The sequence below is a fragment of the Planococcus citri genome, chromosome 2 (assembly GCF_950023065.1).
Source record: "Planococcus citri chromosome 2, ihPlaCitr1.1, whole genome shotgun sequence".
Taxonomy (NCBI): domain Eukaryota; kingdom Metazoa; phylum Arthropoda; class Insecta; order Hemiptera; family Pseudococcidae; genus Planococcus; species Planococcus citri.
Genome location: NC_088678.1, coordinates 47831652 through 47847706, shown reverse-complemented (window position 1 = coordinate 47847706; position 16055 = coordinate 47831652). Strand labels below are relative to the sequence as shown.

The 16055-nt window shown below is 33.5% G+C and overlaps 4 protein-coding genes across 6 annotated transcripts in view; 3 read left to right on the top strand and 1 right to left on the bottom strand.

The window, feature by feature from the left end:
- The window catches only part of LOC135836181 (connectin-like), a 289346-nt gene that overhangs the window by 122139 nt on the left and 151152 nt on the right, over positions 1–16055 (bottom strand). The gene's annotated exons all lie outside the window — the stretch shown is intronic.
- Positions 810–2773, top strand: LOC135836179 (granzyme B(G,H)-like). 2 transcript variants are annotated; one of them, XM_065350827.1, is made up of 7 exons: positions 810–981; positions 1311–1352; positions 1454–1575; positions 1676–1797; positions 1875–2143; positions 2262–2416; positions 2495–2773. In XM_065350827.1, the coding sequence occupies exons 1-7, from the start codon at positions 933–935 to the stop codon at positions 2543–2545; spliced, it is 810 nt and encodes a 269-aa protein (XP_065206899.1). In that variant the 5' UTR covers positions 810–932; the 3' UTR covers positions 2546–2773. The 2 variants fall into 2 exon arrangements, with proteins under 2 accessions (XP_065206899.1, XP_065206898.1); XM_065350826.1 differs by having other exon boundaries at positions 811–981; positions 2512–2773.
- On the top strand, positions 4716–6823 carry LOC135836175 (venom protease-like). The gene is made up of 7 exons (XM_065350823.1): positions 4716–4870; positions 5034–5075; positions 5181–5308; positions 5408–5526; positions 5616–5881; positions 5967–6121; positions 6214–6823. Exons 1-7 carry the CDS (start codon positions 4822–4824, stop codon positions 6394–6396), a joined length of 942 nt encoding a protein of 313 aa, XP_065206895.1. The 5' UTR covers positions 4716–4821; the 3' UTR covers positions 6397–6823.
- Positions 11082–12991, top strand: LOC135836176 (cathepsin G-like). The gene is made up of 7 exons (XM_065350824.1): positions 11082–11208; positions 11443–11484; positions 11590–11720; positions 11820–11938; positions 12026–12285; positions 12371–12525; positions 12612–12991. The coding sequence occupies exons 1-7, from the start codon at positions 11160–11162 to the stop codon at positions 12792–12794; spliced, it is 939 nt and encodes a 312-aa protein (XP_065206896.1). The 5' UTR covers positions 11082–11159; the 3' UTR covers positions 12795–12991.

Below are 16055 nucleotides of genomic sequence, written 5' to 3'. Positions count from 1 at the left end.
AAATTCAAACTTGAACTTCCCTTCCTTCAACTCTCAAGGCTCAAGTACAAAATTTGAAAATAATCAAGAGTCAAATTGCCGAATATGTCCCAGCCTCGGTAAAGTAATGTACCTTTTTCATTTGTTTTTTTTTTTCAAGAAAAAAAAAATTTTAATTATGTTTTTTTAGAATTTTTGACTTTTTTCCAGTATAACAATGAATAACGAAACTGAAACTGAAACTTAAAAAAAATAGGGAAGACTAAAATTGAAGCTAAAACTAAAAAACAAATAAATGAAAATTGGAACTTTTATTTTCTCATTTTTCTACCTCCGTTACTAATGGCCAAAAATTTGTTTTGTCGGAAATGAAGGATTTGAACTTTTTCGAAACTTTCATTTTCCAACATGATTTTTCTTTGAAAGCTCAACTTTGATGTGATTTGGTCAATTGGGCAGGGTACTCTATTACACTAATTAAAGCAATTTGTTTCCCCAACATGGGAACCGAGAGAACCTCCAAAGGGTTAATAGACTTTCTCGTGACCAGGGCCATAAAAATATTTTCGGGAAATGAACTTTTTCATAGGTCCTTATCTTCCTTCCGAGGACACCGTTGGAGCTGAAATTTTTCACGGATGGTTTTCAACCCATGATGAAGGTTTCACATTTGGTAAACGATTTTCCCTTTTTTTCTCGATCCACCATAAGAAATTGTGTTTAAAAAATTTAGTAACATTGAGTAAGTATTACGTAAGTACCTATTGAGCAATCTATAAAATTTAGCAACCGTTGAGAAAAAAAGCAACATTACAGCATGAATTCAGCAATTACGTGTATCACTAATGAAAACATTCTAAAAAACCACGCAATTCTGATCATTCATGGCATGCGATGAATGAAATTGGTTAATTTTCATTCGTGATCAAAAATACTTGATACCTACTCGTACGATGATTGTGTTCCCAAAGATAATTCTCTGCGCGTTATTCATTATAAAAGGTAAGCAGATACACATAACACACTAGTTTCATTGTTCCAGCTTTTTTACAACACCTTTCATACCTCTCAAGACCAGATTAAATCATTTTTTCCCGCAAAGGACGAGTAATACAAAAATTACAAATTAATTGAATTTTTCAAAATTGAAAACTACCGCACGAAGTGATTTTTATCAATCCGATTACTTTTTAAAAATTAAAAATTGTTTGATTCTGTGGTATTGAAAAAGAATTTAGGTACCGGCTGTATTCAAAATTTTCGATTAAAATCACAACTTTCTCCAACTTTTTCTATGTACCTACTTGGCGCTAATCTGTCCTGTTTTTTAGCAACCAGTTCTTATGGAGAACGGACCGGAAAAACAGAAAGTAGTAAGTAACTTTATGTTTTAACAACACGTACATCTCGAAGCAGTCATGTTCATTGTTCGAATACATACATGAATAACACACAATAATTTATTAATTTACAGAATGCAAAGAATACGTGAAGTACGCTTGTGATAATCCGGCCGCTTCAGCTACAAGTAAAACATCTAAACTTGACGGCATAATAAATGGAGTAACAACGTCTTTGGAGATGCTTCCTCACATGGTACATACTTTTCCTCGACTAAAATAATATAGGTACATTATTGGACGTAGGTAATAACGAATGAAAATATTCAATCATATCATTCAATTTTGTTTTCAAGGCATACATAGCACTGTTCAAAAAGGGGGATCGCACATCATCCATTCCAGTAAGTGTGTGTAGCGGCTCACTGATAAGTGACAATTTCATATTGAGCGCTGGTCATTGTTCACATGATGTAGTGTAAGAGAAGGGTACTTTTTGGTCTATTTCAACATTCCAAGACATACACGTTTTCTTCAATGTACTTTCTGTTACAGTCGTGACGATCAAGGCATATTTGGAAAAGTTAAATTGGGAAGTGCGTCTAAATCATTCCAGGAACCCACTGGTGAACAGTACGGAGTTATTGAGATGTACGTACATCCCAACTATTCGCCAACTGATCAAGAGAACAGAAATGATGTACTTCTCTTGAAACTCCACCGGAAAGTAAAATTCTCGCCTTTTACAAGGCCAATATGTTTAAACACGAAGTTCCCCAACAATCGAAAGAAAGCAATCGTATCAGGGTGGGGTGACGATGAAAGTAAGTCATTTCATAAGTAGTTCCGAGGAAAATAAACTCAATCGCGATTACACTCGGTACCTAACTTGAATAACATGAACGCTAAGATTAACGTAACGGTATCCATTGTTTTTCAAAGATGGAAATTCTGCTGAATATCTCAAGAGTGTCTTGGTATACATTGACGATGAAATAGTGAAGTGGAAATGTAACTTTGCTTTAAAGAATCGCGATTTCAATAGCACGACTGAAGTATGCGCTGGACACCCTTTAGACATGACAGGCTTTAGCTCAGTATGTAGCATTTATGTACTATGAACGCAACACAATCGACTATATGTAGTAGAGTAATTTACCACATAACTATAACAGAATTTAATTTCACATAGGGCGATTCTGGAGGACCACTGCAGATCTCTTTGAAAACCGGATGTTCAAATAAATATACTTATGAACAAATAAGTATTTCTGCAAGAACTATTAAGCAGGAGAATGGTCCTATGATGATGAATATTTACACTAATGTTGAACTATATATTCCGTGGATTGAAAGCATTGTTTGGCCAGATAAATAATGTACCTAATTAATACTTAAAACTAAAAAATTATGGAAGCACGCGAAAAAATATACTTATTTCTATATGCACATAATATGTATACTTAATAACTACATTGTATCATTATTGGCAGCGACAATTCGATTTTCAAGATCATGATTCCACAACACGTAGGTACGTAAAATAAAACACACAAAAAAGGAAAGCAAAGAAAAATATAATAAAGGGGTTTCAATGGATGTAAACATTAGGATAGATCGTGTGAAAAATTGCCAGAAGATTTTGACCTCATTTCATAAAGACAATATTCATTTGCATTGAAAGCTATCAGGAAAAAATTCTGAGCCTATAAGATGTCCATTGTTCTCGAAACAGAAAAATGTGCTCTCAAAAAGGAAGAAAAATATGAGCACTCAAAAAGTAGGTAGAGATTTTTTGTTAAATTGTATTTTTTTTTATAACCTCGTCTTGACTTGCTTTCAGAAAAATCGAAAAGTCGAAAAATATCAATAATTTTGAAATTGAGAGAACACTAGAGACACCGAAGTTACCGATTTTTATACAGGCAATTATTGAAAATCAGGGCTGGAAAACTCAAACTCAAACTAAAATTGTTTTCATTGTTTTTTCAGTTTTCATTATTGTTTTTTAGCCATTACTTCCTTATTTGTTTGCCAGTTTGTTTTTCAAATTCAAAATTGAACTTCCCTTTCTTCAACTCTCAAGGCTCAAATATAATATTTGAAAATAATCAAGAGTCATATTGCCAATTACCAGCCTCGGCAATGCAATGTACTTTTTCATTTTTTTTTTCGAAAAGAAAAAAATCTAAAAATAATGTTTTTTTTTTGAAAATTTTTGACTTTTTTCCAGTGGAACAATGAATAACGAAACTGAAACTGAACTTAAAAAAAAAGAGGGAAGACTAAAACTGAAACTAAAACTAAAAAACAAATAAATGAAAACTGGAACTTTGATTTTTTTCATTTTTCTAGCCCCTTTACAAATGGCCAAAAATTTACTTAACGTATTATCCTAATTATTTCGTCGTGGGATTTTTCTGTCGTGCAATTCACTTAATCTGTCGTTCAATTAAAGTTTTCCCGATCTTTTTTACTATCTATTGTTATTGAAATTTTTTTTTCTTATTAATTTTTTAAAAATATTTTCAAAAAGTGCTTAAAAATTTCCAATCCATATTCATTTGTTTTGTCAGAATGGAAGGATTTGAACTTTTTCGAAACTTTCATTTTCCAACATGATTTTTCTTTGAAAGCTCAACTTTGTTGTGATTTGGTCAATTGGACAGGGTACTCTATTACACTAATTAAAGCAATTTGTTTCCCCAACATGGGAACCGAGAGAACCTCCAAAGGGTTAATAGACTTTCTCGTGACCAAGGCCATAAAAATATTTTCTGGAAATGAACTTTTTCAAGGGTCCTTATTTTCTTTCCGAAGACACCCTCGTAACTGAAATTTTTGACGGATGGCTCTCAACCCATGATGAAGGTTTCACATTTGGTAAAAAATTTCCCCTTTTTTCTCGATCCACCATAAGAAATTGTGTTTAAAAAATTTAGTAACATCGAGTAAGTATTACGTAGGTACCAATGAGCAATCCATCAAATTTTGCAACCGTTAAGAAAAACAGAAAAATTACAACATGAATTCAGCGATTACGTATATCACTCATGAAAACATTCTAAAAAACCACGCAATTCCGATCATTCAGGCATGCGATGAATGAAATTGGTTAATTTTATTTTTTCAAATAAAAAATTTTGCGATACCTGACATTATTTCAAATTCTAATCATCTTGACCCTTCATTTCTGTTTGAGTGTCTGCATATTTGAATTAGACTTTGGAAATCAACATAGATAATCGTTTTCAGGAAATTGAAGGGATCCTCAATCTCCCAATGTGTCAAAATACCAACATGAGCCAATTCGGTGACGGTTTAGAAAGAAAAAGTAGAATAACAACATAAAACCAGCGATTACGTACATTATTATTCTTATGACAACATAAGAAGCTAAGTACGCAATTTTCATCTTTCAAGCATGTGATGTATGAAATTGTTTGAAATAGCCTCTTGTATGGGTTTGCATTCGCGATAAAAAGTACTTAGTAATCGTACAATGATTGTGCTTCCGAGGATATTTTTTTGCGCGTTGATCGTCATAAAAGGTAAATAATTTGATCATCGTACTCTTTACTACCTTTTTAAAATTGAAAACCATGTTTGAAACCAATGTAATTTTTTGGTGAAAGAGTCAAAGAGAGAAAAGTCACAGATGACTATATACAATTTTATTAAATCTCAATATAAATATCTACATCGGTGTTTCAGTAACTAGTGCTTATGAAGAGCGGGGCAGAAAAACCGAAAATAGTAATGTATTCGTATTTTACATGCCTATTTTAAAATAGTCATCTTCATCGCTCGAAATCGAATACGGATAAGTAACTAATTTCCTGAACATTTTTTAATTCACAGAATGCAAAGAATACGTGAAGTATGCTTGTGACAATCAACCCCCTTTGACTACTAGTGAAATAATTTCTTCTCCTACAGACCGCATAAAATATGGAAAAGAAGTGCCTCTAGGAGTATTTCCTCACATGGTACTTATCTATCCATAATCAGCATGAATTTCAGTATAATACCTAATAACAAATGACGATTATCCATTAAACATTCAATCATTTCATTTTCTTTTCAAGGCTGCGATATATTTGTTCGATAAATTATATAATGGAACCAACGGTTCGGGTCAATGTAGCGGTACATTGATTAGTGAAAATTTCGTACTGAGCGCTGCTCATTGTGCAGAGGACTCAGCGTAAGCGATACGTCATTATTGAATAATTTTGAATTACGTGTACTAAACCTTGTTTTCTTCAATGCCCTACATAATACTTTTTATAATAGTCGTTTTGAAGGCATTTTTGGAACAGTTAAATTGGGGAGTACGATTAAATTCGATGACGGCGCCGGAATATGGTACAATGTTATTGAAATGTACAGACATCCTAATTATACATTTGAACCGAAGCTGAAGCTCAGGAATGATGTACTTCTCCTGAGACTTGACCGGGAAGTACAATTTTCACCTTATATAAGGCCAATATGTTTAAGAACGAAGCCTCTCAACGGCGTAAGCAACGCTGTTGTATCAGGGTGGGGTAAGGATGAAAGTGAGTCTTTTCATAAATTTGATTCTGGTCACTAGAATGACGGGTAAGTAAAGTAAGAACATACATAGTATATTTTTTTTCAAAGGTGGAAACATTTCTGATATTCTCAAGAGTACTCAATTATACATTGACAATGAAATTGTCAAGTCAAACTGCAACGAAGCGTTGGAGGATGGCTTTTTCGACAGCACGACTGTGATATGTGCTGGAGATCCTAACCAAACAACAGGAACTGACCAGGTAGTACATACAGTCGATGAAAATACATATGTATTAGGTATAATAAATATGTTACATTCTTGTCAGTCAGATTAATTTTTCATTTCATTTAGGGTGATTCTGGGGGACCAATGCAGATTTCTTTGGATACCGGATGTCCGAATACTTACGAGCAAATTGGTATAGTTTCTGGATCTTCTACTTTTAACGATACGCATCCTCGTGTTGAAGTCTATTTATCTACCGACATTGAACAGTTTATTCCGTGGATTGAAAGCAATGTTTGGCCAGATTAATGATTGTCATTGTTATTTATTTTCAACTAACTGATTTCGTATACGAGATTGTATACCTTATTTAGATTTATGTAAGATTATGCACAGAAAATTATTACTGTATGTGTAGCCCATACAGGGGTCGGCATAAGTCAGCATTCATATTCGAAAACTGATGCGTTCTTTTTCACACCCTGTTGTGTGTAATGAGTAGATAGAAAGTCTTGTAGGTAGTGCGTTGTGTTCGTGGAAGTCCCACCAACACTTTGGTAATGATAGTTTCGTTCCCCGCTTCGTCACTACAGAAAAAAATCATTTCTATTTGAAAAAATTTTCTTTTGTGCAAATCGGAATACTGACTTATGCCGACCCCGTATATAATTTAACCATTCTATATTCTAATGAGATCTCGAGGTTTCCATGCAATACAACTTTTCAACACATCGCATTACAGACTGGTTGAACGTAATTTAACAAGTTGTAAAACTTTTAGAAAGGCTCACGAAAGATCATCGTCTATCAATTTTTGCTCAACTTGATAATTGATGAAGTCATTGATGGATACATCTAAAATGCTAGGGTTCCATAGTCCGTTTAATTCTAAATCTAGATCAAGATGTAAGAAAATAAATTTCTCAGCTTTTGTGTTGAAATAAAATTACATAAGAAGCTAACAATTGTGGTGGGAGAAAAAATTGGAACCCAATCAAAAACTACCATAAAACAAAAAATTCAGAAAATTTTTTCGTTTTGAGTTTTGAGGTTTTTGATTTTTGGAATTTCCCAGAAATTTTCCAGAAGGAAAATTTCTGATTTCTTTGAAGATATGAGAGCCGACGATACACAACTTAATTGTAACTAATAACCTCATACCCACTTAGTTGTACTGGATATCCTATTATGCACTCTCCTGGTTTTAATGGATGTAGTCGTGCATATAATTAATATCTCTCACGATTCGTACACTAGCTCAGTGCAATGATCTTAGGGTCGTATGAATCGCGGACGAGGAATTATTCCTAATTCCCACCGGAATATTTAAATTTATTTATATTTGTCGTGGGGACACGATAAAATACTTCGTGTGTTGAACGAGTCTTTGAAGTCTCGAACGCCAAAATACCATATTTACTCATGCCGTAGAAATACTTACTTTATTCGTGGAAATACTTACTTTTGTCGTAGATGGAATGATTTATCAAGAATAATAATTCGACGATTCGACAATCGTCGATAAATAAGAAAAGAACTCGAGAAATAACTTATATATTATAATTATGCCAAGAATTAAAGGTGGACATTTTGATACAAAATTGTCCTTTTTGATTTGTGTACTTATCAGAATAACTTATCAGAATAAAGGGATTTTTTATTGGGAAAGGGAGAACTTATCAGAATAAAACTTATCAAAATAACTTATCAGAATAAAGGGATTTTTTATTGGGAAAGGGAGAACTTATCAGAATAAAACTTATCAGAATAAACTTATCAGAATAACTTATCAGAATAAAGGAAATTTGGGAAACAAAGGAAAAGAAAAGCCCTAAAGTGCCTACCTCTGTACTAAATTGTCAGTAACCAATCCGAGACAGACGAGAATCGATAACTTATCCTCGATGGAAACAGTGTTAAGGACATGAAATCATCTATGACGATGAAAATGCCCGAGTCGTGGATGTCTAATCCATTTAGTATCATAGGTTTCGTATGACCGAAGTACCTACTTAACTTGAACACGAACTGTACTGGATTTAATTCATCTCTTGGATTAAGCTGCAGATTAATCCAAGTAGATGATGATGACGACATCAGAAGTTGTAGTACTTACCAACTAACAATCTGTAACTTGACATTACAGATTCTTGAAGAACGACTCATTGATAGCTAACCGAAGCTATGGCGCTTGTGTGCCGGTTAGCGGATATCATTCCTAGCTATGGCTCTAATAGAACGAATATCAATGATTTCGTCTCGGATCGGCGTATTTATAACCTTCGGTAGTCGAAAATCGTGCAGTAGCTGGGTGGGGTAAGTGGCGCACGCGTATATCGCGTCTAGCGGCGCTAACATAGGCTACCGGCGCTCGTATTACGTCATATTCGCGCATATTCGGCGATAATCGTAAAAAACTTGCTTGTTATTGGTTAATATATCAGAAGTGGAAGTAAACTTGGCGCCACCACCGGAAATACGAAGCTATAATCGTGTATAATCGTCGATATTCGATAATTTCGCGATTGCAATTGGTTGTAGGCGCCACCACCACTAAATAGTTGGGAAAAATGTCGTATTTGGTCACTGACGTCATAAATGGTCATTAAAATAGTCGAATGTTCGTCGCTCAGGGGACAGAAAAATATTCATTCGCCTAAAAGATCGGAGAAAATTCACTCTATACAGAGATAGAATTATTTTCTCCCACATAAATACGACGAAATAAATTTCTCCCAGTATATAGGCGATGGAAAATATAAAATTAGGCTTCTCCCAGCTTAAGTGACAGAAGAAAATTATTTTCTCCCACTAAAGTGGGAAAGAAAGCTGTAATTTTCTCCCACTACACAATACATATACTCAAGGCAACTCGAAGACGATTAACACAGAGAAAGAAAAATTTCAGAATAAACATATTGATCACGCAAATAAAATCTTACTGGCAGATTATAATAAATGAGGCAAGCAAACATATGCAGTGTTTAGTTTTTCTTACGCGACAAAAGCTAATATCCTGTCATGAGATCAACACTCCAAATCGATTAGAGCAGGTGAATCGTAAATTCAATTTGACGAGGTGAAAAGTGCACATCTTAAAAAATGGGAAAATCTTAAATTTGAAAAATCCAAAATCACCCATTTTTGAAACGAATGTAAAAATGTGTCATTGAGTCGTTGTGGAGGATCTCTTTTCGGTGGGCGAGAGGTGGAAAAATTTTGAGAAATTGTGTGTAAAAATTGAGGATTTTAGATTTTTTTTTTGAATTCGAGATTTTCCAACCAGCGAAAAATAAGTTTTACGTACGTTTTTGGTTAAAGTGATTAGTATGACCCCTTTTTTGCATAGTAAATATATCGAATACTAAGCCTCCTAGAAAAAAACTAAAGACATTATATCAATTGGAAATTTAATTCTCTACAATTTTCCTCGACTTCATTTCTCCGTAGAATGCTTTTTCCGTCTCCAGAGCGCTTTAAATGTTAAAAGAGTTTCATTTTCGACCCGGTAAACATAGAGCATTTTCGTAGCATGCACGGAGGGCGGAAAACTTATACTATCGTAGCATGTATAATGAAAAAAATTCAAACGTGTCTCCTTCAGCTCTTTAACGCCTGAAAGAAGTTCAGCCTGGCAGAAGTTGTACTGAACAATTAGATTTTGATACATAAATAATGAAAAAAATTTCAATTTCCGTGATCACTTATTTTGGCAATTGAGGATTTTCCTGAATTTTCTCGAAAATATTTTGCTGATTTCCAAAGCAAATTTACAGATGCAAACGGAAACAAAAAAGCCAAGTTGATAGAGATTTTTTGCAAGATCAGCAGGACATTTTTTCGATTACTCTTCTCCAGTTCTTCATAAAAGCCGCAAAGGAAAAATTCAACCCTCCAAAACACAAACAATTCCTTTCGTCAACAAGCTCGACAGCACACATGGGAAATTTTTTATATCACAATATAGTAAAATAATGCAAAGGTTTTCAATTTTGATATTAAGATCAAAAATTCAAACTCTATTTATGTATTACATTTTTCATATAAGTCCAGGACCCGAGGAGTCTTCTGAAATGAAAACTGCAACAATTCCTCATCAGTGACAATTTCTCACCTTCTAATTATACAAAAAGTTAAAAATATACTTATTAATATTATCAAATGATGGCAAAGTCTCCTTTCCTCGAAAAGTTTTTAATAGGAAAGTCACTTTTGAAAGTTTCACATAATTTTAGGAATTCAGTGATATTCCACAAATTCTTACATGAGAAATTGATCAAAATTTTTCCAAAATTTCCAAAAATGAAATCTAATTTATTCTAAAATTTTACATAGGTATCTAATTTACGTAAAAAATTGACGTCTACTTGTTCTTAATCGTTTTGGTGAGTAGGTACCTACTTAAAAAGAAACTGAAATTTCGGCTCTGGACCTCTTTTTTTGCAAAAGTTTGCTTTGGAATTCAGTTTTTCCAGCTACGCAGCAGAATTCAGAGTTGTTATTATTCAATTTTATAAATTAATTTCGAAACAATACAACTTAAGTATAAAATAATTTGAAAAATAAGTTTTCTCATATGCGAGAAATTGTCTCTGGTGAAAAGTTGTCACAGGCGAAGAATTGTGGCTTTCCTAAAAAATTGAGATGAACAATCGAACAAATTTTCAGCTGATAAAATTTTACAGCAGATTTCTATCAACTTTGCTTTTTGTTTCCGTCTGCATCCTATAAATTTGGCTTTGAAAATCAACAATCTTTTAAGAAAATTGAGAAAAAATGCTGAATTTCTAAAATGAGCGATCACTGAAATTAATTTTTTTTCAAATATCACTACTTAATTTGTTCAGTACATACCAACATGAGCCAATTCGGAGACGGTTTAGAAAGAAAAGGTAAAATTACAATATAAGCCCAGCGATTACATACATTATTATTCTAATGACAACATAAGAAGCTAAGTACGCAATTTTCATCTTTAAGGTATGTAATGTATGAAATTGTTTGAAATAGCTTCTTGTACAGGTTTGCATTCGCGATAAAAAGTATGTAGGTACTTAGTAGGTACTCGTACGATGATTGTGCTTCCGAGGATATTTTTCTGCGCGTTGATCGTCATAAAAGGTAACAATTTTGATCATTCAAACTTTTTTTACATAAAAACGAAATCATTTTTCGACAAAACTGACTCATGCCCAAGTGTCTTTGCCATTAACGGTACTCTTTATTACTTTTTTAAAATTTAAAATCATTTTTGAAATGTAATTTTTTGGTGAAAGAGTTGAAGAGAAAAAAGTCACAGATGACTGCATTCAATTTTATTAAATCTCAATATAAATATCTACGTCGATGTTTCAGTAACTAGTGCTTATGAAGAGCGGGGCAGAAAAACAGAAAATAGTAATGTATTCTTATTTTACATGTATTAAAATAGTTATCTTCATCACTCGAAATCGATTACGGATAAGTAACTACCTAATGTCCTGAACATTTTTTAATTCACAGAATGCAAAGAATACGTGAAGTATGCTTGTGACAATCAACCCCCTTTGACTACTAGTGAAATAATTTCTTCTCCTAATACAGACCGCATAAAACATGGAAAAGTAGTGCCTTTTGGAGTATTTCCTCACATGGTACTTATCTATCCATAATAAGCATGCATTTCAGTAGGTATAATAATAACAAATGACGATTATCCATTAAAAATTCAATCATTTCATTTTCTTTTCAAGGCTGCGATATATTTGTTCAATAAATTTAATAATGGAACCGACGGTTTGGGTCAATGTAGCGGTACACTGATTAGTGAAAATTTCGTATTGAGCGCTGCTCATTGTGCACATGACTCAACGTAAGCGATACCTACGTCATTATTGAATAATTTCAAATTACTAAACCTTATTTTCCTCAATGTGCTACATACTACTTCTTATAATAGTCCTTTTCAAGGCATTTTAGGAACAGTTAAATTGGGGAGTACGATGAAATTCGATGACGGCGCTGGAATATGGTACAATGTTATTGAAATGCACAGACATCCTAATCATACATTTGAACCGAAGCTCTGGAATGATATACTTCTCCTGAGACTTGACCGGGAAGTACAATTTTCACCTTATATAAGGCCAATATGTTTAAGAACGAAGCCACTTAACGGCCTAAGCAACGCTATTGTATCAGGGTGGGGCAAGGATGAAAGTGAGTCTTTTCATAAATTTGATTCTGCTCACTAGAATGACGGGTAAGTAAAGTAAGAACATACATAGTATATTTTTTTTCAAAGGTGGAAACATTTCTAATATTCTCCAGAGTACTCAATTATACATTGACAATGAAGTAGTTAAGTCAAAATGCAACGAAGCGTTGGAGGAAGGCATTTTCAATAGCACGACTGTGATATGTGCTGGAGATCCCAACCAAACAACAGGAACTGACGAGGTACACAAGAATGCAGTACAATCGATGAAAATATTATAAATTGTGTTACATTCTTGTCAGTCAGATTAATTTTTCATTTCATTTAGGGTGATTCTGGGGGACCAATGCAGATTTCTTTGGATACCGGATGTCCGAATACTTACGAGCAAATTGGTATAGTTGCTGGATCTGCTACTTTTGAAGATGAGCATCCTCCTATCAAAATCCATTTATTTACCAACATTGAACAGTATATTCCGTGGATTGAAAGCAATGTTTGGCCAGATTAATGGTTGTCATTATTATTTATTTTTCAATTAACTGATTTCGTACGAGATAGTATGCTTACCTTATTTAGATTTACGTAAGATTATGCACAGAAAATTATTACTGTAAGCCTATGTGTATGTACATATAATTCAACTATTCTTTATTCTAAGAATTCTCGAGGTTTCCATGCAATACAACTTTTCAACAGATCGCATTACAGACTGGTTGAACGTAATTTTACAAGTTGTAAAACTTTTAAAAATGCTCACGAAAGATCATCGCCTATCAATTTTTGATCAACTTGATAATTGATGAAGTCATTGATGGATACATCTAAAATGCTAGGTTTCCATAGTCCGTTTAATTTTAAATCTAGATCAAGATGTAAGAAAATGAATTTCTCAGCGTTTTTGTTGAAAAAAAATTACATAAGAAGCTAATAATACAAATAGTCAAAGCAACTCGAAGACGATTAACACAGAGAAAAAATATTTCAGAATAAACATATTGCTTATGCTTATGCAAATAAAATCTTACTGCCAACATTTCTAAAATTTTCATGACAGAAATTGAATTGAACAATCAGATTTTTATAAGTATTTGTACCTATATGAAAAAAAATTGAATTTTAGTGATCACTTATCATGGAAATTGAGAATTTTCCTCAATTTTCTCGAAAAAATTATTCTGATTTACAACGAAAAATTTACATATGAAGAGTGATATTCCAAAACTCGCTTTGTCCATTTTCACAACTTTTCAGGAGAGAGGAAAAACAGTTTCCCTTTAAACGGGTAAATTGGCTTTTTATGCGAGTCCAGCACTTTATTTGGGTGGATTTATGATGTAGGAGTGTAGGTATATACACTTCATCCACTAAATACTGCTGAAAAAAATTTCAATAAAAATGGATAAAGCGCGTTTTGGAAGATTATTTTTTAAAATTTTTCTAGTGAATTGGCTATTTAGGTGAGTTTAACACCTCATTTTGGTAGGTTGATGATGTAGGAATGTGAGTTACTACTTCATCTACCAAGTACTGCTGAAAAACGCATTTCGATAAAAATGGACAAAGCGAGTTTTGGAATATCACTCTTCATATGTAAACGGAAACAAAAACACCAAGTTGATAGGGTGTAAAATCTGCAGCAAGTTTTTTCGATTATTCTTCTCAATTTTGTCATAAGATCCGCAAAAGAAAAATTCAACTGTCCGAAACACAAATTTAAATTCCTTTTGTCAACAATCTCGACAGCTCAGGAGGAAAAATTTTTATATCGCGACAGAATCGGAATAAAATACTGTAAAATAATGCAAGAGTTTTCAATTTTGATCAAATTTATTTTTAAAATTTAAATTTTAAAATACTTTTTTTGAAAATTGTTGAGAGATAACAAAGTTTTTATGCTTTTAAATTTGAAAAAATTTCTGCTATAAAATAAAATTTTGAAATGTAAATTTCTTATTTCGATGTAAGGATTGAGAAATTACCGAATTAGTAAAAAATCAAATCCGAAAAAGAAATTACCTATAAATAAGATCAAAAATACAACTCTATTATTATAGTCGTCCAACGTTGCATTGGAGACATTCCTTCTCAGCTCTCACTCCTCTCTTTCGAACCTGGCTAAACTTTCTTTACCAACGCTCCAATAGGCATACTTTTGTATAGAAAACTCGACTAATGATTTGTTTTTCGCTCAAATCCAGGAAGTTGGACTGTCCAAATATAAAGTAAAAAAAAAGCCAAACTTTTCGCTCGCAAAAACACGCTGTTATTGTCGCGTTCATTTAAAAAGCCGCGAAATAGTGACGAAACGAAAGATAATAAATTCGCCAAGTTTTTGGTTCTTATAACGAGTTATCCTGGTGTAGTTTGGATTTTCATTCGGTAGCGCGCGCGGCGCGGCATCGGCAAGCCGAATGGAAGTTTTTCGTATGAATTTTTAACGTCAACTCGTCACAAAACTCAGCCCCCTTGTCAACTTTGCGGCGACGAAGAAGCTAAATTATGCCCGTCGACGCGACACAAACGCAACGCGATGCAGCATCCTTGTAGCCTGTTTTTGTTGATGTTGTTGTTTCAAACTGCCTTCTAAATTATCGGTTTAATAATTTTAAATCTCGTTTAATCGTTTCCTATCGGTTTACCATCGCGGGGATTAAACCCTTTTCGAGTTCGGTATAAATTTTCTTCGGGCTATTTATACGCAGATACGAGATTTAATTGATATAAATTATTCGCGATTTATTTAAATTCGCCCGTATATATACCGAATCTAATGAACGAAGATTATACGAAATTCGCCTAGAAGAGGTGATCTTGTCGAGTATCTTTGTCCCGATAGTGCCCTGTGTGGCTCTACTATAACTATAAAACGCTTTTTTTTAAATGCCTTCTTGGAATCATTTTCAAAAAAACGACGACGTTTCTTTTTCATTTTTTTCATTCGCTTGCGTTTTTTTTCCCGGTTCTTTTTTTCTTCTTTGCTTTTACGTTCGCAAAGGCGAAGATTTTTTCGTTACACGTTTCATAAATCACGCGGTTTTCTCACTTGGTAAAATCTATTATTCCTTTTGACGCGATGTCCGGCTATCGCATTCTATGTACAATACAATTCGCACGTACGTGTGTTGTATAATGTGTACAGGTTTTAACGCGCATATCAATGTGGAAAATGCGTTCATCAGTGGAAATCCGCAACGAAACGGAAACCCATTATCCAAATGAAAAACCGAACATGATAAAATTGTGTCGATCGGCGACGATTCGACCAACCGCACCATCTACGTTTCAAAATAGCATAATACGAGTCGAATAAGATTGCTTTTTGAAGTTCAATATTTGATACTTTCATATTACACATAAGCTTATATTGGCTTCTACGATGCTATACCTATACGTATAGGTATTTCTTTATTTCAAAGGCTTTTTTGAAGCGTAATTTGACGATATTTCATACGTATGATATGAATAGAGTGAATCAGTGTAGTACATATGTTTTCGTAATATTTCACCTGTTGGTATAGAAATAGTTGAGAAAGATGAAAACAGCTCTGTGCTCTGTAGTACCAATTTAAAAATCTAAAATAGACTTCAGAATTACCGTTTAAAGTTCAAACCTTTCACACCATCAATGTATAAGGTCCACAAAATAAAATTCAATAGTGGGTGTTGTGTAACAGGTGTCAAATAGTTCACGTCTTGATTACACAGCAATCTAACCTTTTAAAGCATGGGAGAAGTTTAGCCGATAAATTTAAGAATTTTCATGAGAGAA